We start from the raw sequence: 25,273 nt of genomic DNA on the forward strand, positions 1-25,273 counted from the left end.
AGCAGAGCAGGGAGATTTATGAGTGAGAAGATGAGCGATGTGGCGTTGAGGGAGGTGAAAATCCCTCCTCAAACCCAAGTTCGTTCCTGGGTGACATAGCTCGGCGAAGGAAGACAGTGTCCTCCACATTTGCCCTCACCCTTCACTCTGATATTTTCAGTCTCACCCTCTGCTCCCTCATTACAACTATGACACTGTGGGTCTTTCGCTGGCAGACTCTGATCCAATCACAGCTCATTTGCATGCAGGGGAACGATCACTAATTCCTAGCTGCCCCCCTTCGTAATTATTTCTGTCTGCAACCAGTGAAATTACAGGCTGCAGCCACAACTACAATCAGCACAATGAAACCCAGCCATCATGACACACTCACAAGACAATATCAGGACAGTGTCTGATCATATCAGAATGGAAACCATTTGATGGTATAGATCAATGATAATCCATGAGAAGGATATAAATGTGGCGTAATTTGAAAAGCATTGTGCCGTCTCAAGTAACAGAGTTGCTTTAAAAGCCTTATCCTCCCAGCATTTGCATCATTAAGGCATGCATGTTGAGCTAAAAGGAAATAAAAAAAAGAAAGCTGTTAGCTGTGAAGAGCAGTAGTAGCATGAATGAGAATGAGTTTATTGTTTGTTTCATTCTGGAAAACAGCCCAAAGTTAAAAAGACAAACTGATTTAACAACCCTGTTTACACTTACACTAATAATAGATGTTTTGTAAGAAATGTAATGCTGCCAAGATGAAATGTCCTACAAACACAAGAAAATGACAAAAAACAAAACAAAACATATATATAAAATTTTCATATTTCATATTCAAAAGAGAAGATAAGTAGGAATCGGAATGCACAGATTTGATTGGCTGAGTAGCATCATGTGAGACGATTAAACACATGCAATCAGTATGTCAGTTTCCTGCTCCGCAAAATCAAGTGCTACCAATGTTGCACTAGTTAAACGCGGCATCAAAATTCAATAGATCTCAATATTTTTTGGTTAAAGGTCTGAGTTCGGATGATATGGCATCTCGTTCTGGACCCAGGGCTTGGAGTGGGATGGCAGTTAAACAAGGACAACATTCGGGTCATTTTGCAAATAAGAGGGATGCTGTCACCCACTTGCAAATTTGCGTTTCCTATGTTAGCAAAGTCCAGCCACACTTGGTATTATCTGCCTTTGACATGCTTTTCCTGGCATTTTTACCCTAACACTACCAAATCCGACTCCTCTTGTCTGAACCGAAACAACCCAACCAACAAAGACAACGAGACCTAGCCAATCAGAGGAAGAGTAGGTCAGGTCATGCCTTTGCTTTGCTAGGAAGTGAAAATTCACTAACCCTAATTCCCCTCAAATCACCTACTGATATTTTACCTTAAAATGCAACTAGCAAAGCGAATAAGCCATATTAATCAGAACTTTAAGGAAATTGAATCGGTTTTACATACAAAGGAAGAAGTAAGGAGGCATCTCGCTCTCTGAACTGCAAAACAGACCATGTAAAGATGTGTTTTCATTGAACAGAAAACATCATAAATGTATAAAACAAGTACTGTAATAATTATGTCAAGCAACTGCATATTAAGCTTTGGTACACAAAATAAATAATGCCTCAGTATACCAATGCCCTCACAAGCTGTAAAGGAAATTACTAACAAACCCATATTCCACAGGGATGTTCTTGAGATCCACAGCTGTTATGTTTTGGGTCAATGACTTCCACCGTCCACACAACAACACTTATCTATTAATGCGGTCAGAGCCTGGGAGGGACACTTTATCCAAAAAGGAAACCACAAGGCACTCGTTCACCTTCAGAGGATCAGTCAGTCAGAAAGCGAGTCATCTCTCGACTAAAATATCACACAAACCCATGAAGGAAACCTCTCCAAATAAAATCTTAATTCAAATGACAGTAAGCAAAGATTATATTCTTATCTGAACATGCTTTTAACATCAGCGAGCTTGTCAAGGAAGGCTGGGAAGCAGAAAAGGGATGAAAAGAAAGAGGGAAACCACATTGGGATCTTAAAATTGACCTGAATTATGTGCAATATTGCCACACGGGGGGGAAGAGACACGAGTCTCTGTGCATGTGCAGCTTCCCCTCAGTGCTATCTTTAAAGAACTGCCAATCTCATACAGCTGAAATTCACTTTTAACTGGCATCTGCTACAAAGTCAGTGAGTTGAGACTATAAATGCTAAGATTCCCTCAGTAATGTGGGAACTTAAACATGAAAGTACAAGGAGAATCCTCTTAGCACAATCAGTGAACTGTGCAGGAAGAAAGCTGGATTTACGCCCTCTCTTTAACTAATGTCTTTTGAAAAAAAAAAAGCATTATGTAAATTTGAGAGGATGGGAAGAATACTCTAAAAAGCAAACTCATTTGTACAGAAACATACTGCACGGCCTTCAGAGCTCACCTGAGAGCAACGTTTCAAACTTTTCTTGAGTTGACTTAGCGGTCCAGTGTGTAGGATTTAGGAGCATGTATTTGCAGAAAATGAACGTAATAATCATAGCTATATTTTGATTAGTGTATAAATCATCTGAAAATAAGAATCGTTGTGTTTTGGTTACCTTAGAATGAGCTATCCTGAATGCTGAACACACGGGAGAAGTTTCAGCTCGGCCACCTTATTGCTAGATCCCACTAAATCCTACACACTAGACCTTTAAGCAAGATCACATATTTGGACTGTGATGAAAAACAAGAATCCTTAACATCCATCAACACAACATGCTTCAATAGCATGGGCTGATTGTTAGACTGTGGGGCAGCTGGGCACACATAAGCAAAGGGCCCCACCACCTTTCCTACGTAGGAGAAAGACACAGACTTTATAGTGGTTTTGTATCTCTTTTTTGTCATGTGGGTCTCCTTGAGATACATTTGTGTCTTTTAGTCATTTCCTATCTCTTTGTAGTCACATTGTATCTCTTGTTAGCAATTTTGTGTTACTTTCAAAACTTTTTTTGTCTCCTTGTGGCTGTTTTGCACCTCTTTGAAGTCAATTTGGATCTCTTTGTAGCCACTTCGAGCAACTTTTTTGTCTTTGTGTTGTTTTGCCCATTTTGTAAGTATTTTGTTTCTCTCTGCAGGTCCTCTGCATCTCTATGTGGCCTTTTTGTGTCTGTTTGTGGTCATTGTAATTTTCTTCCTGGTCAGTACGTGTGAATTTAAGTGACATTTTGCAAGTGAAGGCCAGAGGGGCCCCTGACACTATGTTCCCTTGGGCCTGTGCGTGTTAGGCCCGTTCAGTAATCCATCCATGATCTTTTGCGATAACAGATCTACACAGGTTAGTGGATGGCAGTAAATATTTCTGTGTGTGATTTTTCAGACAGCATTTACACCACACAGTGTTAAATAGCAGGAAACTCTTTATAGACGTAGAATATAAAATATGCCCTGGGAATAAATACAAAATGTATAACCGTACTTTGCAAGTAAAGACCTTCAAGCTAGAAAATCATTTGGAGTTTTACTTCCAGTCCATTTAGCAAGAGTTTGTGAAATTCTTCAAGTGGTCCACACTTCAGCTTGGCACATAATTTATCAGAAACAACAGTGTTATGCTGTTGTACAAAGGCTTTTACACCATACTGGTCCTTTGACAGTGAAAAGAAACATTGCCTTTTCCACATTACCAGTTTCCTCTTGGCAGTGCAGCTATAGTTAACTGAAAAAGGGAAGGCCTGTGGGTGCTGGCCTCAGTGCTGGCTGCTCATACCTTCTGTGTCCTGGCCCCAGCTGTGGGTTAGCAAAGAGAGGATTGCCATTCCTGTCCCCAGCCATCTGACAAGCCACCACCCCCGTCGCATCTTCTGTCAAGCCTTATTGCCTGCCCACCTGGACATAAAAAAAAAGAAAAAAGGAGAGAGGATTTTTCATTCATGTCTCAGCAAACCTTCCAGGCCTCGCATGCTAAGCTGTGACCGAAACACACGCAACGCACACATGCACAGTCACCCACAGCATTATCATTAGGTTAATATTTTCCAAGAACGGAGTAATCTCGCAATCCAATTTTGTTAACAGTAAATAACATAATCCACTGGATTACCTGAATCAATCTGAATGTGTGCAGTTGCTTTTGGATTACTCTAATTCTAATCGACTGGATTTTCTGAAATGTAACAATACTTTGATCTATCAAACATGCAGATTTGAATAGAACTGCAACAATTTCTAACTTATTGATAATTTATTCCAGGTGAAATCTGTACTGACAATTCCTTGGAGAATTCAAAGCAAGTAATGCTCATTTTCCCCTTATGTAACCCTGAAGGCCCTGACACACCAAGCTGATGGTCAGCCCTTGGTCAATGTCAGGCCATCAGTGGACATCTGTTGGCGCTGGTAGGCTCTTGTTGCTTGTTTTTCATCTGACTAAGCATGTTGAATTAGTGTTGGAGCTGGCGATGGCCATCGGTGAATGAAATCAATCTGATTTGCAGTTTAGCTCAGTATACATAACATTAGAAATGGAAGTGAGGAAAGCAAACAAACACCCAAAATCAAGAGGGCGTGGGAGGGGGAAAAAATTATTATATAAGTTAATATTTCATAGTAGTTAAGCTTTGTAACGGAAACAGTTCATAATTGTTTGTTCTCTTTGTTATTGTTCACCGGAGCATTCACCTGGTGTCTTGAATCCTTCCTATTCTGGTTTCCCTTTTGAATGATGAATAAAACTCCCAACACTAGCTGGTATGAGCTGTTATTTCCTCTGATGCAGCTTTAGAGCTATGTGCTGGTTGGCTTTTGGTTGTAGTCTTTGCATTGTGTTAAAGTGCTTTTTTTGTCACAGATCATACAGGGTGAATAAAAATAATCAAATAATCATAATTTTCATTACTGATTAATCTGCAGATTAATTTCTCAATTAAGGGATCAATCATTTGGTTTAGGAAATGTCAAAAAAATAGTGAAACAGTTTCAAAAAGTCCAAGGTTATGTCTTTGAATGTCGTGTTTCCAAAACCCAAAGATATTCACTGTGATTTACTATGATATAAAACATAGAAAAGCTGGGAAATCTGTGTAATTAACGCTGAAAACAGCATCATCTTAAAAATATTATGACAGGGTTCTCACACATTTCCGCAAATGAATTTTCAAAAAGCTTCCATAACTTTTCCATTAACCTGTTTCCGAGACTTCTTTTAAGTAGTTTAAATAGGCAGGCCTAGATGGAGAAACAGCCATGCAGTGTTAAATGTGCATTTCCCAGGTATTTGTGGATGCACACCTGCTTACTCACTTTGTAGACATTCCTGCCAACAACTATCTGCACAGGCCAATACACCAGACCAAAACATACAGGTACCTGTAAAGTCTTAACCTGCTATGTAACAGCTTTTTTAGCATTTTCACTTTTTGCTCCCAATGTGACAGCGTCTGTCTTTAGCCCACAAGGGTGCACACCCTGGGTAATGATGGAAGAGGGGTCCCATCAATATGCATCAAGCAATGCTAGTGACATTTTAACGTACATGCAGTAAAGCACTAGATTTTAATGAGTAATACAAGAACAATATTTAACTCTAATGTTAGACATGTTTTGGGATCTTTATGACTATAAAACAATGTAAAATCAAAACTTCTCCAAAACATTTGTTTAGTTCCAACCCATTTCCAGGCCTGATCTTTTTTTCTAATTTCTTAACTTTTCCACAAATTTCAGGGATGCAAGAACTAGAGCTAGACCGATATATCTGGCAGCCAATTTTATCTACCAATATTGGCCCCTCACAGTATCAATAACGGTTTGTTTGTTGTTCCGTGTGATCAACATGAAAAGCTTTTTTTCGCAGACCATAATTCAGAAACAAATATTTAGAGTAACTTATAATTATGACATTCTTTATGAAGTTTTCTGTTTCAGTGCATTGATGTCATTTTTCACAATAAAGGTTATTGTTAAAATGTAAAATATCCTGCCATCATTATCTTTTTCACAAGTATTTGCATTGCATAATTTTATTTATATCGGCATCTGCCCCAAAAAGCCATTATCAGTCAGGCTCTAGCAGGAACCTTGTTACTTTAATGATTAATCTATCATTCAAATAGTTGGTCATTATTTTTCTGTCTATCAATTAATAAATTGGTTGACAAATCGTTGCAGCTCTAAACGACCCCATGGTCAAAGTAACCCGCGACAAACTTTTTAAAGTACCTTTCTACAGTGTGTTTACGTTTTACACACACATAAAGGAATACATATCAGGTGGAATTTAAATACTGCACAAAGAAAACATCCTCGTCAGAAGTTATTACCTTGTGTCAACAAATGCACAAGCCACCAGTACAAAGGATCAGTCAGAGCAAACTGCAGCACAGACATTGTACTGTATCAGCCCCATACATTATGATGGCGCCTCAATCCACATGACAGACAGGATTTATAGTAAATACTACTATTCAGGCTCTAGTGGAAATCACAAGCAAAGCAGGTAGGTGCAGATTGTATGTTGGGCTTTTTCATGCGTTGCACACACAAATCCGTAGCACACAGCCTCCACTGTGAGCTGGAGGAAAGCGAGGTGTCAGTAAGAGGAATAGAGGGGTTTCTTAGCTTCTGTCTGTCTGAGCTATTTGAAGTCACACCTTCCTCACAGGGCTTATTCTCAGAGCAGGCGATAAGCTGTGAAATCAGCTTTCATAGCATATGCTAAAGGGACGGGAGAGGACTCACAAGCATCAACACTATCATATCAAAGCGTGTTTGACAAAATCAAAAATCTGTGACTCATACTATCAGCATTTCTTCATTTATCAGTGATTCCCCTCTCTTTCTCTTTCACACACATTGTACAGTATGCATTTACTTGCTTTCTTACAAATCCGTGCAGACGTAAACACCCAAACAAATTCTCCGCCAGTGAACCCAACACACCAAAACAGCAGACATCTTGAACGAACAGTCTGTGTACAGCAGGAGACAGCTGTGTTCTCTTCTCTTACAGTGCAACAAGAGCGATTTCACACTGGTTTCCTATTCTCTCACTGCCTTCTCATCTCTCCTACTCCCAGTGGTGTTCCCTTTTGAAGCAGATTTGATTTCCCACATTCGTACATCTATCTTTCTTAAGAGGGCTGAGTAAGATGGCTTTGATCCCTTTCACATGAGAAAACTCAGACCTGCACAGCCTGCCACCCTGAAGAGGGAAGTCATTTCTTTCCACAGCTTCTTCCAAATCTCCTCTTGGTTGACATGGGAACGCTGTGTCTCATTTACATAGGCTAACAACGATGTTCCTTCAAACTTAATGAACAGGGAAAATGGAGAGATTGCTGACCAAGTGCTGAGAGAAAAATGGCTCCAGTGCTCCGTGTCCCACACAGTCCTCTCAGAGCGGCTCATGAGTCACATCATGAACGGATATCAGTATTTTCAGCAACAATACCATGCTATCATGAAGTGTAGCAGTTCAATTACACTCTGCTCTATCATAATGCATATTTTGCTACTACAATCCTCCCTCCACGTTAAGTGTTTCTGCAGAATAAAAATGCTTGCCTATATGATTATACAGTATCTCTGCCATCACATTTCTGTGTTGAAGGGGGGAAAGTGATTAAACTTACAATGCAGGGGGCGGACAAGACAGAGCAGACAGTGTTTAAGGTAGAGTGGGGAGAGGTGAATGAAGCAATCACAGTTATGGATTACACCGAGAGTCAAGATGCAGTTCTTTATCCCCTAAGTGCAGGGGTTTTGCGCTCCGTGGAAGAAAAAAAAAAACAGCTTGTCTCTCTCTTTCTTCCTCTGTCTGTGTTCCTTCGATCGCCTCTCATCTGGCATCGAGTTCTTTTTCCACCTCTTCCTGTTCAGGAGCTTTGGTGTTGACAGACTGTCAGAGATGTCTCGATAACAGCAATCCTAACTTCTTGTTAACTCTTTAAGGCCATGCAAGGTACCAACAGCAGGAAACATATAATTATTAATAATACACTTCTCCTAAGCAAGTGGACATGAGTAATGATCATTTCATTAATGGCACAGTCAAAATAAGATGGACGCAAGATCACAGTGACCTTGACCTTTGAACATCAAAATCTAATAAGTTCATCATTGAGTCCAAGTGAATATTTGTGTCAAATGTTAAGAAATTCCCTCAAGGCTCTCGAGAGATATTGTGTTCACAAGACTGAACGAGAGGGACGGACAGACAATCAGACGGATGGACGGACAATCAAAAAACACTTTAGCTGATGTGGAGGCAAAAAAATATGGACTTTGCGTGCAATGGCTTAAGTTTGAAAACTCTCTCATTTTTGATTTCTTGTTTTTTTAAGATTATTTTTGGGGGCTTTTATGTCTTTATTTAACAAGACCGATAAAGCATGAAAGGGGAAGCTCGCCATAGTGTGCCCGCATTTTGCATAAAGCATGAAGGCTCCACAAGTTGTCATTCGTCATGTGAAACACACATATTAGACAAATGGTTGTGATTGGCCTGGGCAAGGCCAGGTTGGCTGGAAATTATTATGTGCCAAAGCAAAAAACAAGTGAACTCGCAGATTTATCTGGTTCCCAGGCTAGACTGGACAAACTGCAAATGACTTTCTCATATTATAATCACATCAATACCAATATCCAGAAATACATTTGTTATCTAGGGAGTTATATTACAAGTTAAGAAAATGTTACAAAGTCTTTTTCACTGCTGTGCTCTGTTAATTCAGTGTTTGGAGCAATTAAGAAGAATGGATGAAAAGTACTCAAAGGCAGAAACTTCAGTCTTCCAATTCATCAAACTGTGATCTAGTAGACTAATAAAAAGAAGAGTTGTTATCTGCTGTGTTTGTCAAGGTGTTCCGCCCGATGTGTCATCATACAGAAGGATGCCATCTGAGCGGCAGAGCACCATGACTGCTGGATTCCCTCCTCATGCCCGTTTTCCTGCTGGCAGCAGTGCTATTATAGTCTGAGGTGAAAAAAATGGCTTTGACTCACCGTGCTGGATGACTTAACTGAGAAATAATTATGTGTCTGCCTATAGAACTTTATAGTGTCCTTTTTTGGAGGCATCTAATTTTAAAGTCAATTTCAAGTTATTTTTCAATTGACAGATCTGTCTTTGAAATCAATACTTACAAAATAATTAAGCTAAATGCTGAAGAACTCGCACACAGTGTAGAGACATTTTCTAACATAAACAAAAAAGTCTAACATGCACAGCTTGGACCTCTCCATAATAAGCAACGAAATATTCCTTTCATGTAAAGACTGCTTGAAATCTCGTCCTGCTGCTTTATCCCCATGAATTGTTTTGTCTGTTATTATCTCAAAATAAGTGCATTCAGTTCTACAGGGTGTGGAAGAGAGTAATGACCTAGTAATAACACCTCGCTGCTGTTTTCCAGCTGTTTTGTGGAGGTGTGGAGGCTGCTTCTCTTTGATAACTGACAGCAGAGCATTTTTGAGTGGGTCACACTATTGTCTCTTAAATATGTAACAGTGCAGTCAACCACTGTAGCAGAACAAAACAGACTAGTGGCAGAAGAGCCACAATTCACTGGCATAATCTGACTGATGTACCACTCCAACAATCTCTTATCTTGACTGTTACATATTTCAATGCAGTCTAAATAATAGAGCTGGGCTCTGTGGTTGAAATCATTGTAAAGTATTTACCTGGATATTTACCAATAGATATCCATCATTAATACCGCAAGTGTTTGGAAATCACATCAAATAATCAAACTGATGCTTAAAGCTAAGAGCTGTGTTAGACTGTTATGTATTACAAGAGAACAGAGTCTTCATATGTTCATGTCTTTTAATCACAGTTTGTTCCAAATCATTGCTTTAGACATGAGATGTCAAATAACATCGAGATAAGATTGTGCCAACACAATATGATTCCTCTTAAAGTAAATAAAAGAAAATACTGAATTATACCTCTTCCTAATATAGAGCAAGCAAGAAAACTCTGGCCGATGGAGTGCAAAAAATTGCCTAGATAAGTCACTGTCGACTTCAACACTTGGTATCTATAAGCATGCTCTGTCTTCTTACTTTGACATGAATTGCATTTGTTATTGGGATGCAATAATATCAGCATGTCATTGGTATCGGCCAATAGTGGCTTTAAATTGAAATATCAACCCAAATTATTTTTCTTATTTTGCACAATAAATGAGAAATTCATATTCTAAAAGACTTCATTTTATGTTTTCATCTGCAGGTGGGGCATCACGATAAGAGTGTGCATAATATAATGTTAATTCCATGACAGAAGAGACTTGATGATTTCTAAAATTAGGGTGAAGAAAAAAAGAGGAAATATCGATATCTACAATAGTTATCAGCCAAACAAGTTGTTACATATCGGCATATGCCAAATGCCAAATCCCAAATTTAGTTTGTGTTCTTTTCAATTTTTTCCCTTCTCTCTTTTTTGCTGTGTGTTTACTTTTGTAAGTTGTCTGTCCATATATTGCTGTACACAGACTTGTATTTTTATTATTATTATTATTTTTTATTATGTTGTTTCTCTGTTGTTTTATAATGATTTATATAACTGGTAGGACTCCCTCAAAAATGAGATGGCAGGACTCTAGGGGTTGTATCCTACTACATAAATTTGAACATAAATGACAACAATATTCAGGGAGTATATTAAGCACTGATTGCGCCTAAGGAACAGCTTGCTGTTGCAGTGGTTGGATCGAGGTAGTGCAAAGTTTTGCAAAAATAGATCCAGGGAGAGTGGTTTTTCAACCAAGTGACATGTCCCCTAGCCTGTTTGATGAGGCATGGAGCAGATTAGGTCATTTTCATTGTTAAAAACTGAAATATTCTGATGTTTGCTAATTTGCATCACATCCAGGAAGAGTTCTTCTTGTCAAGTCTTACTAAATCATTATTCCTGCTTAAAAGATTTGACAAATTATAATGAAAAGAATAAGGACCTGAGCATGTCCTGCTAACCTTGTGGTTAATGTGCAAAACACAACTGCAATATTACCCAACCGATAAATAAGCTCATCCATGATGTGGAAAGCAGTTGGAGACACTGGATTCCTTGGAAACCTCAACTGAGCAGAACATTCAGCAACAAAGTGCCTAATGTGCAAACTAACTACAGAGAACAGTCATTTCTCAAGAGATCTGACGCCCTCATCAATCTCATATCAGCCTCCTCCCCTCAGTGCAGGTAATGAAAACTGCGGACTCATCAGTGTAACAAAAGCACCAGATTGCATCTTAAGTGGCTCCTCCCATCCATATTTACAGCGTAGAGCCATGTCATCCGATCGATCAAGTGACCAAATGAAAAAAACAAAGCGCTGTAAATTATACCAAGATGTAAGTCATAAAACCTGGGAGATGCCAGCAGCACATGGCTTCATAAATTAGTTATCAGTGGGTGCTATTTTACCCATAATGCCAGAGTGCTCAAACTAACTGCAACACAAGGATTATTTGTTTAATCACGATGTTTACAACCTTATTACATCCCCATTAGCATCATAATAGCAGCAGACTGTCCTGTCATATTCATATTTAAAACATCCACAGCCAACAAACACTCTTTGCACTTTTGCAGGAACATAGGGAACAATAAAACAAACAATGAATTGTGCTTTGCACCGACAATACAATAGATGAAAATGCTTTAATAGACTGATACTGACTAATTAGAAAAGAGAATAACACATTGGAACAATAAAATGGTGTGAAATGAATGAGAGAAATGGCATAGGGGCTCAGCACTCTTTCAAAACAGCATGACGACTTATCCTTTCTGTGTGTAGTTTGTATGTTTTGTTGTTTGCCAAAGAGCTGCAGCTCTGGTAATGTGGAAACAAACTTCCCATTGTGTGTGTGTGCATACATGCGTGTGTGTGTGTGTGTGTGTGTGCGTGTGTAATATAGTTCTGACTTTTGCAGAATGCATGCTGGCTCCAGCTCGGATCTGCTAATACAGCAAATTGACGATTAATGTCAGCCTTCTGAGAAACATTTTATGTAAAAATGTCTCATCCCCACGTTTGTCAACGCTGCCAGCACTCCCAGGACACTCACTTTCCACTAACCTTTGCATGCAGTGTCCATGCATGTAACACATATTTCTCCCATTAGAAAATGCATTCATGCAGACTCTCTCCTGTCCAGACTGACTGAGTTGGTGCCAGAGAAAAGAGGCTGCGTGTAACTCAAGATATCCTGGAGAAAATAAGTTTCCTTCTCCAACAGATGTTTTATTTTGGGTTAAGTATGCTTATATAATACGTATGATGTATTTTTTGTAAGACATGATGTGACTTTGCTGATCAACATGTGGGTGTGACTCATAAAAGCAGTACCGATGCAGCAGACACACTGTAACGTTATCTCTTTCTCTTTCAACAAGTCATTACATCCTAAATGTAATTATATGGATTTGGTTTTGTTATTGTGTATTCATGCATCTAAATATCACAAAAGGAATACAGGAAAGACAGTACTTAAATAACAATAAGTGACAGCTAGATTGTTAACCATGAGTGTTATTGTGCCATTTACTAATGCAGCATCATATAGCTTCTAGTCACTGAAGTTGTCACTCTGTGTCATTCAGGCAAAATTTACGAAAACACTATTGTCCAATGTATAATTACTACAAAATGTTTGGCTATCTTGCCTTTATGAGGTTTGTATTTGAGGTTGTTCTCATTTTATACTGTAAATACAATCCGTCACGGAATTACATAATGATTTTCGTAAATATTTTTAATATTTTAATTTTAATATTTTATAACATTTTAAACAACCATCGTTTACAAACATCTTTTTGAACTGAAGATTAGATTAGATTTTAATTTTAGAATAGTAAAAAAGATAGTAAAACTGTTTGATCTAATTCCAGCTTCTCCAGTAAGGGTATGTGTAAAATGAACATCTTTGGGTTTTGGACTGTTGGTCAGGCTAAACAAGACCACCTTGGACTCTGTAAAACTGTAATGAGCATTTGTCACTATTTTCTGACATTATGTAGACAAATAATGGACATATCCATCAATAATTAAAAAAAAAAACTACATTGTAACCCTGGAAAATAAAAGCTTGTGTGCTAGTGTATTGCCACTGCTTTAAACTTTAAGACTCTTCATCCACTGAAACCATAGTAAATATGCATGCAATGCACTCTGGTTATTCATTGCACCAAGCTACAACAATTACAATCCAATGCAACAGTCCTGCAATAAATTGTACCTTCATGAAGGTTATAATGTTGACTTTGTTAAAACTGTTTCAAAGAGATGCTGATTCCACTAAATAATCATTTTGGAAGCTGCAGTTTATGGTACAGAGAGGTGTTTCGGTCATTGATAAAATAGGGTCGAGAAAAAAAAATAGAAACACCTGTAGCACCTTTAAAATGATGGTGCATGCATCTCATGAGTTTTCAAGAATTTGATGTGATGCCATCAAAATTGTTCTTCTTGTCCAACCAATAGTCAAAAACAACCCCAAAGATAATCAGTTTACAATGATATACAACACAAAAAATTAGCAAATCCCTACATTCAAGGAGCCAAAACAGGACAACTTTTTGCTATTTTTGCATGCACAGAATATAAAAAAATTCGTTAAAGCACTAACACACAAAATTGCATGGTGCAGCTTTAACTCAGCTTATGTATGATTAGTGCCTAAATGGTAAACTGCTGCACTTGTACAGTGCTTTACAATTTGCCTCTCATTTATACATTTAGACACACACCAACGGCAGTGAGCTACCGTGCTGACCGTTGGGATCAATTTGGGCTTCAGTGTCTTGCAGAGCGCAGCTGCAGTCGTCCCTAATGCAGAGCATGGAAACACAGAGTGGTGAGATACTAAATCAGAAATGGGGAGTTGTGGTCTTATAAAACAGCCACGCAGTGAGACAGTTGATACAGTAAATGACTAAATAGTCTCAATAGGTGACATCACAGGTGAGCCATGTCTTTCCTCAGCCTGTAAGTTAATCTCAACTTGGCAACAGTAAGCAAATTCAAGCCCATTAGATATCTGTAACAGTAATGTAACACCAGCTGCTCAACTCCAGTGTGCAACTTAAGACTAGGTAACGTAAACCAGCCTGATGCCTCTTTAAGCAAAGTCATACACAGACACACGTGCACCAAATTACACAAAAAGTAAACAGGATGATTAATAAACAGACCAAATGTTAAGTCAGTTTGGTTTGGTGTACTAGACCAGTGCAGAGCTATTCATTACAGACAGTGAGATGTAATCAGTGGTAGAGAGGGAGCCTCGGTGCTCTAATGACGGGAGTGATTAGCCCTGGCTAACAAACCGGCCTGCTCATGGCTCACACCCAGTTAGAGATAGCATTCAAATACCAAGCAGAAAGCAGGCTAAATATCCAGGCAAGCAGCTGCTGCTGAAGCCTTATCACTCTGCAGTTCACAGATACTGAGACAATCTATTAAACGACTGCCATAAGGTATCTGATCACTGAGACAAGGAGACTTTTGAGAGGACACTGTAACTCATGCTTTGCACTGCTGGGCCAGACACTCCCTTTACACTCCCCAACAATTTCAGCTGCACAAGGAAACGTTAAGTTTAGTATGAGAACTTAATATTTAAACTGGACTTGACATTGGTAGACTGCACCATGCCTACGTTTACTAATCCTCCTGGTTAGTTATGTTTAACGAAGTGAAACAAAACTAAAAGGATGGCAGACATAAACGATTTGGTTGCCTTTAAGAGGAGGGCTCACTTTTTTACCGTTTAGGAAACAGCTTAGTAATTTGCACATAAAGTCACAGTGAATTGAAAAATGGATTTTACACTTCATTAATTTTTCCATTTTCCATGCCACGATACACACGTATTTAACAGTAAATACCCCAAAATTTACATTTTCCTACACCCAAACGTCAGTAATACTTCCATTACAGTTGATGATGTATCTTTTGGCACAAAACAATTTTCCCACACATTTTCATGAACAAAATTTCAAAACTCTCCATGATTTTTCAAGGACCAATAATCATTTTTCAATTTTTAAAAACATATCAGATTCAAACCCTCTGTACACATAATGTCAGCGAGCTAGCATACATGAGGGGAAAGACGGAAAGCAGGGAGAAAACCAAGAAACATACATATATTACAGGTACGCTATGTCGACAGCTTTAGAAAATAAATTTGCAGTTACACGGAAGGTTATCCATGGGAGATGACTGTATTCATTTCATTACACATTACAAAATTCCAAAGCTTTCAAATAATATTTTTACTGATTTCATGACTTTTTAAGGACTGTACAATGTGATTGTGAAATTCTTAGACTTTTCCAGGTTTTCCTGGAACCCTCAGAACTCTGACAAAAGTACGCCTAACAGATATCAGACTGCTTTCAGCCTGAGTGATTGCTCCCTGCGTTAGTATAGCCTACCCTGATCTTTCTACGCTGGCTGAGAAGTTTCAAATGAACTGCATATCCAAATTCAAAAAACAAAAAGCCACAACTCAAATGCTAAACTCATAACAGAAGTGAGTGTCAACAGATGCTGACAAAGAACAGAGGGAGTGATTTCAATCCACATTGGCTCCAACCTGCACTTAGCGTCGCTGTCCACAGAAGCAGCCGTTTGTCAGCAGCATTCTTGGGTAACTGAAGGGGACAGCAGCCAAACTGCCTTCATCAGGCTGATGGACAGCAGACATTTACTGAACAAAATGTTTTTTATGTCAGATCTATGGGAAGAAATCAACAGTGCCTATTGATTTGTTGATTTTATTTCTCAGCCCACCATAAATAGTGGGGGGGAATCTGCAATTTGCAGACAGTCTAAGAGGTGATCAATCAATGTAGATGCAAGTAGTAAGTTAATAAATACATAAACAGCTTGAAATATATTTGATATAAGCAGGTGTCATTGCAGATTTGTGAAGCTGTTTCATGGGAAAACACCACCTGAAATACAGAACAATTCCAGTGTGTTATTTGCATGGCCTATTAAAGTTCAATCTATATTTTAGAATATGAGCCACTCTCTCCATTTCCCAAAGCCAGAAATCAGAGAAGTAAGTCTCAGAGTGGTTATGTCATCGGGTATAAAGTTTGGAGCTGCTCTACAGACAATGACAGGGAGCCTGATTTTGTGAACCCACAGAGAGTTTTTCTCTTTCATTGCAAAATGACCTTTATTTTATTGTAGTGCTGTGTTCTGGGAGAGAGTTGTTCATATTTACCATTATTTTTTGATGGTCTTAGACCATAGGAATGATACTTTATGTATGAATAATGAAAATGGATGCAGTTCCCCTTTAAATCACACAAATGTCATGTATACATGTCAAAGGCAATAGGTAATGCACTTTTTTCCAAAATGTGCAAAGCCTTTTCGATATGCAAATTCTTCAAACTGTCTCAGCCAGTGCATCATTCATTACAGTATGACAAATTCGGGAAGGCCTTCTCAAAATGTTGTTTACTGACTATTTTAATTTGAACTTAATGCTTCATGAGGGAAGGAACACAACCAGAAACTGAACTAGAGCAAAGCAATATATCAACATAACATATTATGTGGGGCTTCCCAATTATTGTTGTCATTACAAGAATGATTCATCTTTGGGGGGAAAAAAAGTTTAATTTACTGTCAAGTTGTACTACAAATGTAAATGTCAGACTGTTTTTTCTTTGCATGAAACCAGATCAAAACAGAAAAGGCAGCATGCAGCCGAATGAAAGAAGTGTTAATATAGCTGCAACCTCTTAAAAGTAAAGACCAGATAATTGCAGTGTGATCAAAACAAAAACTTGACCTATGATTCAGAGCACTTGATCCAATAAACCCAAGAAAAGCTATAAATGCATGTCAGTGTAAATATCAAAGCCAATCAAGCTTAATTAACTGTGTAAAGCACAACTGTGACCCTATCCTGATAGAACTGTACAATTTATCCTGTTTAACCCCCTTGAAACCTGGATCAACATCAGTTTTCTTCTGCTGTGCTACGGTGCCTTTCACAAGCTATTTGACCCTTTTAAACCTGAGCAAATTGGTTTGATTTCTTTCTAAATCAAAGGGAAAAAAAGGCAATGACCAACTGGACAAGAAATTTCCCACAAACTGCAAGAAATAAGTAAAAGGTGAGAAGAAAATAATCTAAAAATTTTTAAAAAGAGCGGATGAGTATTAGAAAAGTATCCCGCAAAAAGTTTCTCATTGCCTTCTCCCCATGTTTTTTTAAAGAAATTTGCTCTTTTTTTTAATTTGCTCTTTATGCATTTGACCATAAATACTTTATCTTCTTAAATCACCAAAAGTAATGAGTATTAATCATTTGAAACGTGGATCAGCATCAGTTTTCTTGTGCTGAATTAAGAGGCCTTTCACAAGCTATTTAACCAACGACCAACTTGGCAAGAAACATCCCACTAATTCCAAGAAATTAGTTAAAAGTTGACATGACAAAGACCTTAAAATTGTAAGGACAAAGGAGGAGAGGGGGTTAAAAGGAAAATATATTCAGAATTACTATATTACATTTAAAATTAGATTACAGAGAAAAAGAATCAATACATATATTTAAAAATAATTGATAATTAATCATTTCAGTGGGGGGCATTTTCTTGTTTGTTTTTTCTTGTCTTTTTTTTCTTTATTTAATTTATATATTACTTATTTTCTTGTTTTTTTCTGTTTTGTTTTGTTTTGTTTTTTTACTAATTTTTCGTTAATTCTTGGGCCATGTCTTGTAAAGTTGCACATGGCCCTTTCCCCATATTCTTTTGAAAGAAACCAATCAGCCTTGGTTTAAAAGGGTTAACATGATCAATATGGCTAGTATTTGTACTGGTATGGGTAATGGGCTGTAAACCCCCATTGCATTGCAATTAAATTAAATGTCCTTGTTTGTTGTCAATCACTAACACTGCAGGTTCTTTCCTCTGTATGATGATGTAATTGCTTTTTATGAGGAGTGATTCGTAACCGAGTGCTCGTTGTATGCATGAGGCTGTGGGAGAAAGAGTAGCCCTCAGTGCGAACAGTATTCTCAATGTGCACTTGACACAGAAATGAAAAGCTATTATGGAGCTGATGTTCATTCGGCTCCCCTAATTATATAACTTCATCCCACCTCTGTTACCAAGTGCATTTTATCATATTCCCTATGGGGGGAGCGTGCTAAGCTGACGGGTGCTGATTCAAAGCGCAAACATAAAAAGGTTGGGGTGTTTAGCCTGGGTATTTCGGCTGGAAACACTGACCCTAATGGGAGAATGTATAAACACCATTATGTGCTTTTGCAGTGCTGCCAGCAGCAAATGAAAGATTTAATGTGGGCCTCAAGTGCTCTCATGATTATTGTGATGGGCTGAGATGGTTTGAACATGATAAACCCGGTGCACCTGTTTATGCAATGTACTTTCACAGACAAAAATATGCTCGTTCTGAGTAGAGGAACTAAGAGGAAATGAGCGCCCCAGGGTTGTTTTGGTGGTTGAATGTCTGCAGGGAACATAAGGACGTATTCTCAGTTAATGGCAATAGTGACTTAATTAATTAAAATTAAAGATGTGATTTCAGAGGCAAACTTTGCTGATTTTTAACGAGCTTTTTATCAGTTTTACAATGTGGGTAGTGTGTGTTGATGAACCATGGCAAAATTCCTTCCATCGAACCACTGCTTAAATATCCCTCCTGCCCCAGCAAAACTCCACCAGATGGTGCAAATTGATGCAAAACATGTCATTCAGTGGAGTTTCACTGGCTATCCAGGTTGTTGCTTGAACTACAGGCTGTACTTGTGCATTTTAGTATTGCCCACCATCTATGCCGCCATTGCAGACACAGAGTATAGAGGAAGATCTAGGGACAGACCCTCCTCTCTTTCTGCCTAAAACCTGAACTGAAATACAATCAAATTGTAAAACTAGGCAGTGCAGACTGAATAAAAAACAGAATTGTGTTACTATACTGTCTATTTCTTGCCTTAAATGTTTTCAGAATATTTGTGCCATGTTTAGCTTAAACAGTGAGCATCTTTAAACAAGAAGTGGGCGCCAAACTGTTTTCTGCACAGTGAAAATGGAGGCCGATTATACTGCAATCAAATTAAGCAGCGCTCATCAAAAATAACTTAAGATTCTGCTACTGAGTTATCTGTTTCTCACCCCAGATGTTTTCAGAAACATGTTTAAACTCACTGTTTAACTGTAATACAAGATTGTTACTTGCCAGCCAGCTGCTATTGTGTCACGTTTGAATTATGTCACAGAATGTTGGATTGTTTCTTGGTCTGGTACAGCGAAGTGCATTCTGGTACTAGCTGTAAGTCTTCTCCGTCTTGAGCAAAAGCATCTTTTTTCTGTTTTCTTTGGTCGTGTAGTACCAATTTTAAAAGTATTTTCATCTTTTTACTGCATATACATCCCAGTTTTATGTGAGAGCCCTCTTTATATCTATGAAATTCTTCTTTAATGAACAGTATCCAAAACTATATCAGCAGGTTGTGTATAACTGTTCTCGCAGACAAATTATCTGACTGTCACGATCTGGCAGTTTGATCTTCTACTTTTTCCTCCCTGCCATTATTAAAACTGACTGGCCAATTATTTCCCCATACAGTTTTTATTAAACACTGCTAACAAAGCTTTGCAAACTTAGTGACAAATACGCTGCATTTTCTATAGCTGCATTATGGCAGCCTCCCGCTGGTTTTCTAGTGAAAAGTTTTTAATGTGAAGTAGCACATAACTCACAAATAGCAATGTCAGAGTGGAAAAAAAATCCAAACCCCAGAGATTCGGTTAGAAGCTACAAAAGAGTGACTTTAATAAACAGCTCTTGCTCTTTGGTCACTACTGCAGATACACATGTATTGACCAGTTCAGCTAAAGTAAAAGCTTTGGTTAAAAGGAGGAAACTGTCCTATGTTTCTGAAAAGGACCACAACAGCATGGACCGCTTATCTTCTGCTGTGTGGCTACAGTTGGAACACACGTATTCACTGCTCGGTGTAGCACAGCATGACTGCACCAAACCTGGAGGAATACAGCCAAAGTTATCTCTATGAACAGATATATGCATATGTATGCAGAATCCGTAGGCAACAAGACAAGATTTTCCACGTGCAACGCCCAAGAAATTTGGACCAATGGGTTCTGTGATTGAAGCCAGAGTTAAAGCTACCATCAGAGAGGGTCTGTAGTCACACATTATTCCACATTTTGGCTTGTCACTGTATTACAGAGCCATGATCACTTATTTAACATCTGGGGCAGCAATTTTTAACTTATGCTTTCTGCGACCCAACTATCCAGGAGATTTTTAGAAACTCAAAACCTAAACGGACCATTTTAAAGCATTTTATAAACAAAAACTGATTTTAATGTTACAGGAAAGGTTAAGCTGTTTTGGTCACAGACTTAAAATGATAAATGTTGAATGTAATCCTTCAAGCTGTCACCACTGACATTGAGAACTAAAACAAATCCACAAACTGCTTGGTCTTTTAAATGCAGAGGTAAACACTGTATTGCCAAGTAAAAAAAAATTCAATGCTATATTGCATTATTCCATGTATTCCAAGAAAGTGTCCATTCTTACTGATGTGCCTGCCCTATCTTCACCTTCCCTCTCTGTGTGAAAAATCTGGGGCAATCATAAGATTGTCAGTGACTGTTTATTAGGGGCACATCATATCAAATCTTCACAATAATAGTATTCTAATTTTTAATGTTAAGAAAAAAAATCATATTTTGATATTGGCAATATTTCAACTTGTTTTCGTTGGTGTCATACTGTTACACATAGCAACAACAAGTGTGGCTGAAAGCAAAATTGCTACCAGCTACAAGCAACTTTTCAGCATCTATTTACAACATAGCGCTCAGAGTAAACTGTCAGCGGCTCTCTCCCTCTCCTCTCTCGTGTGCACACAGAATTGATGTCATCAGCTAAATGTGTCTGGAGCCTGTCTTAATGTAAACCTACGTGTCGCTCATGGTACGATAAGAGAAAATATATATGAAGGTGTCAAAGCCATCGTAACATAGCAGCCTGTCAAAATAAAGGCAGGTCTGTGCGGTTGGAGGTTCTGATCGTCAACACTAGGTGACACAATTACAGCAAGAAGAATGGAGGAGAAACTCATACAGGTCCAGGTGGAGAAAACAACTCTGTCATGTATATATATATATATATATACTGCGATGTTGTTTATACACTAATGTACTGAGGGATCATTTTTGTTCAGTTTTTATAGAATATTTGAAGGCAAACTGCATTTATGTTGTAGAATACAACTATTACAATTATTTTGGTGCAGCTGTATGTTCTTAAAATTAATAATAAAATATTCTGAGTACTCTTTTCGTATAATCAAGATATGTCATCATTGCAAAAATACCCTGAAATATTGCAATATTATTTTACAGCCATATACACCTCCTCTCTCGGCATAAAGAGAAAGAGTCGTCTAGTTGAATGGGGATGATAGGCCTTTACCTTGTGATATTTTACCACAGTTTCCAAAAATCACATTATTCTTACTCCCCTCCCCCAGGTCACCTGTGACCTGACTCTCTACAACTTCATTTACTCCTTCCGTCTCCCTCGTTATCCACTGAGCCCACAAGAGTCAACATTAGGTTATTTGGTTAAGTATTGAATGCTGTACATATTTGAACTGCATGTGGCTACATGATATATAGTTATATGTTAGGTCACTATAAGCTTTTAGTTTATCCTTACTTATTTGCTATCGGGTGCCATCTATCTTAGCCCCTTTCTCCTCTTCTTTTGCCAGAACACAACAAAGTGAACATGCCATAAGGAGCAGCATTTTGTCAAAATAAGAAACTTTCACAGAAAGACAACTATAAAACTAGTCACTGATGTCTCTGTTCCTTTAGATGGTATTTTTTATGACATAAACAAAGGTCAAACAGCCAAAGGGCAGGAAGTGGGTCCCAAGGATGCAGATGTCTTGCAAGTTTGAGAGACAGCTGGAAGAGGGAGTCAGATGTTGATTTCTGTAGAGCGAAGACACCTCTCACCTCAGCCTCACTTGCTGTTCATCTTTCAAACACTAAAAAAATACTATCTATGGACTACAAATGTGTACTGCTATTCATACTTTTGATAAAACAGTATCTTTTCAGACGCACTGAGCTGTAATTACCGCATCTCTTCCTGAGTGCCTCCTTGCCAGCTGAAGATGGTTTAACCCACGCCAACCTCAGCGCTATAATCTGTTTCACATTATTTTGAATGTTTAACTTGAATAAGACATCTAGTGCACACTTTAAACAGAACTTGCCAAACAAAGAAAGTGAGTGATAGCAACAGTATTCTGTGCAAAATAAGACACAAGAAGCAATGACATATCAAGCAACAATTTCCTCTCCTTTGAACCCATATTAAAATGCATGAAAAAATGTCCTGGAGGTTCACCATTGTGCTGGAAATTAGGCTGATTGGTGCCAAATTGTATGCACATTTAAGAACATGATAACAGTCAAAATGTATATATTATTGGGGTGGGGGGCAATTTGTTATTTTCCAAGTTCTGGGTAGTACTTGTACTTATGTATTGTGATTACGGTCCAGCTGTATTGTCTAATGTCTGGAGAACGGGGAAGGTCAGGATGATACAAATAAAAATCAGTAGAGTGCACTTCCATCTTCTCTTCAACCAAAATTGGACCAAATACAAAAAGCACAAATGGGCAGTGGTGCATACATCATTACAGTGTTCAAAAAGACTATAATTGCATACCATAATATCTCTGCAATTTTCTCTCTCATTTACTTTCGAACAACCCATAACTGGAAGCTGAAAAGTAAACCAACATGCAGTGCAGTGAGCAGATAATGTATTCAGCTGCATCATGTCAACAGAGCCCGGTCATCCACTAAACCTCTCATTTTCTCTAATTCAGAGCGAGTGAGGCACAGATCTCTGAGGGTCTAATCCCCCCGCCTTAGTCATCTCATGACCACATTTTAAATCTCTAAACCCTCGCTGAGCTCCGTCCATGTGGGTGCCACCACCACTCTGCGCTGTCTGCTTAGTATCAACAATGCCCTATCCATGTCACAAGGCACATTGCTCTGCACAATAGGAACAACTTAGCCGCAAGGTCTTAAACACATGCAGCTGATGCCACACAATGGAACGCTTTTTGACTTTTTGTAAATCCTTCACCTCAGTGGGTGACTTTTAACCCGCAGTTAGCTGAAGCACAGCTGAGATTGTCAAAGGGTTTTTCTCCAAGCCTTAACACATAATAGAAAGACTAATCCTTCTACAGAAAAATAAAATCCAAAAGGGAATGTTTAGAATAAAGAAGCATGGTGGTCATTTTTGGTGCACTTATCTAGATTAGCGATATTGTCAAAAAAAAAGAAAGACGCAAAGTAGTAACAATGTCACATTGTTCCCTGTAGAGCTAGACCAATAATCAGCCAGGCTAAAAAATGCCAAAATAGGTTTGAGCTCATTTAGATACCGTGACTAAATTACATAGTTTGTACACCAAAGAGATCTGAAAAAAATGTATTCCTCAACTGTAAAATATCCTTTTCAGTGTGCACCTTATTCACAACATAAAAAAATACATGATAAAATTCTCCTTTTTAAAAAGGGTCTATGAACAGGGTTCCTACACATTTTCCATTTCAAAATCCCATACTTTTCATGACTCAAATTTCCAGGTTATTTATATATTTGATATCTGAATACAAACAGTCAGCTGTTTAGTCCAAACACCCACACAGAAAGTTTGACAATGTTCCAAAGTCAACATCTCTACCCAAAGAGCAAGTAAACCTACCAGTGTACCTGTGTAACTTCCCCGTAACATTGAATAAATAATATTATGTTGTTATCGCTCCATAATTTCAGCCTAACCCTAGACCTAAACTGATAAATATATTGCATTTTTCTATCTGGTCGTCCAAGGTTGGATCAATCACTCAATCCATTTCAAAAAATGATATCTGGCAGCGGCATTATGCCACTTGTAAATTAGCTTCAGCTTCTGAGATTAGACATCTATATTCTTATTATTTATGCTCACCATTATAAGGAATTCCACATACACTGTGGGCTCAGCCAAGATATGCAAAGTAAAACCTACATTTTCCCTTTTAAGAGTCTGCTTAAGTGGAATGAGAGCCCTGACACAACCCAATCCATTCACCGCTCTAACTTCCTCTGACTACTTCAAATGTTTTAAAGGTTTCTGTAATGGTTGGAATCAAAGACAGAGAGTGCCCATTTGTATTGGAATTGGTCTTTTATGTGCCAACAATAAGGAACATTCAGGTGAATATATGTCACAGTGATCCTTCAAAAATGCTGTAAAAGCCCAGTAAAGTACTGCCTGGAAGCTTTAAACGCAAAAAAGTGTCAGTGACCTCAGCTGCATGTCCTTAAGATACACTGTAACACCCGGGTAGAATATTCTACCTCAGAAACCTGGTGATTAGAGGAAGACACTCAAACCACTTCCAAGAATTCTGAAGTAAGTGATCTAATGGTTACAAAGAAATTATTTTGAATGTTAGGTTAAGAACATACTGATCAACCAAAACGCTGAAACCCCTGACAAGGTGGAATGAATAACATTGATTGTCTCATTACAATTTGATCTGGTCCTGGCAATCATCTGGATGCCGTGTGACATACAACACAGGAAAAGGGCCAAGGAGGATGACAAAGGGCTCAAGGTGTCATCTGGCCTTCAAATTCCCCACATCCCAATCCAATTGAGAATCCGTGGGCCGTGGCGTTACCCCACAGCTCCTGTATCCATGCCTTGACAGGTCAGACGCCCCACCAGACTTGGTTCTGACCAGTTGAAGCATTGAAACAGCACCTCTTGGGGTGTCATATGCTGTCCGGCACCAGGGCATTGGTGGCAGATCCTTTGACTCCAGTAGGTTTTGAGGTGGGGTACCAACATGTCCCATGAATGCGTGATTGGATTGAGATCTGGGGAATTCGGAGGCCAAGTTGACACCCTGAGCTCTTTGTCATCTTCCTTGGACCTTTCCTAAGCTGTTTTTGCAGTGTGGCATGGCACATCGTCCTTCTGGGGGGCACTACCATGGGAGTGCTGATACCATTGAGAAGGTGTTCTTGGTCCACAACAATGTTTGGGTGGGTGGTGTGCGTCTTTTCCACATATAGCATGTCTTTGTTTTGACAATAAATTGAAAAAGCTGATTAAAATAATTATGCAATAAAACAGAATGTAAGCAATCTAGGGGTGGAT

General features: G+C 38.5%; 1 protein-coding gene across 1 annotated transcript in view; it reads right to left on the reverse strand.

Moving 5' to 3' along the window:
- Positions 1-25,273, reverse strand: part of LOC121954395 (protocadherin-15-like) — a 254,356-nt gene that overhangs the window by 172,060 nt on the left and 57,023 nt on the right. The window contains exon 3 of the mRNA XM_042501870.1: positions 3,746-3,864. Within this exon, the coding sequence (XP_042357804.1) occupies positions 3,746-3,836 (91 nt within the window). The 5' untranslated portion in view covers positions 3,837-3,864. The remainder of the gene's footprint in view (positions 1-3,745; positions 3,865-25,273) is intronic.

This window comes from Plectropomus leopardus, chromosome 15 (genome assembly GCF_008729295.1).
Source record: "Plectropomus leopardus isolate mb chromosome 15, YSFRI_Pleo_2.0, whole genome shotgun sequence".
In the NCBI taxonomy this organism is placed as follows: Eukaryota; Metazoa; Chordata; class Actinopteri; order Perciformes; family Serranidae; genus Plectropomus; species Plectropomus leopardus.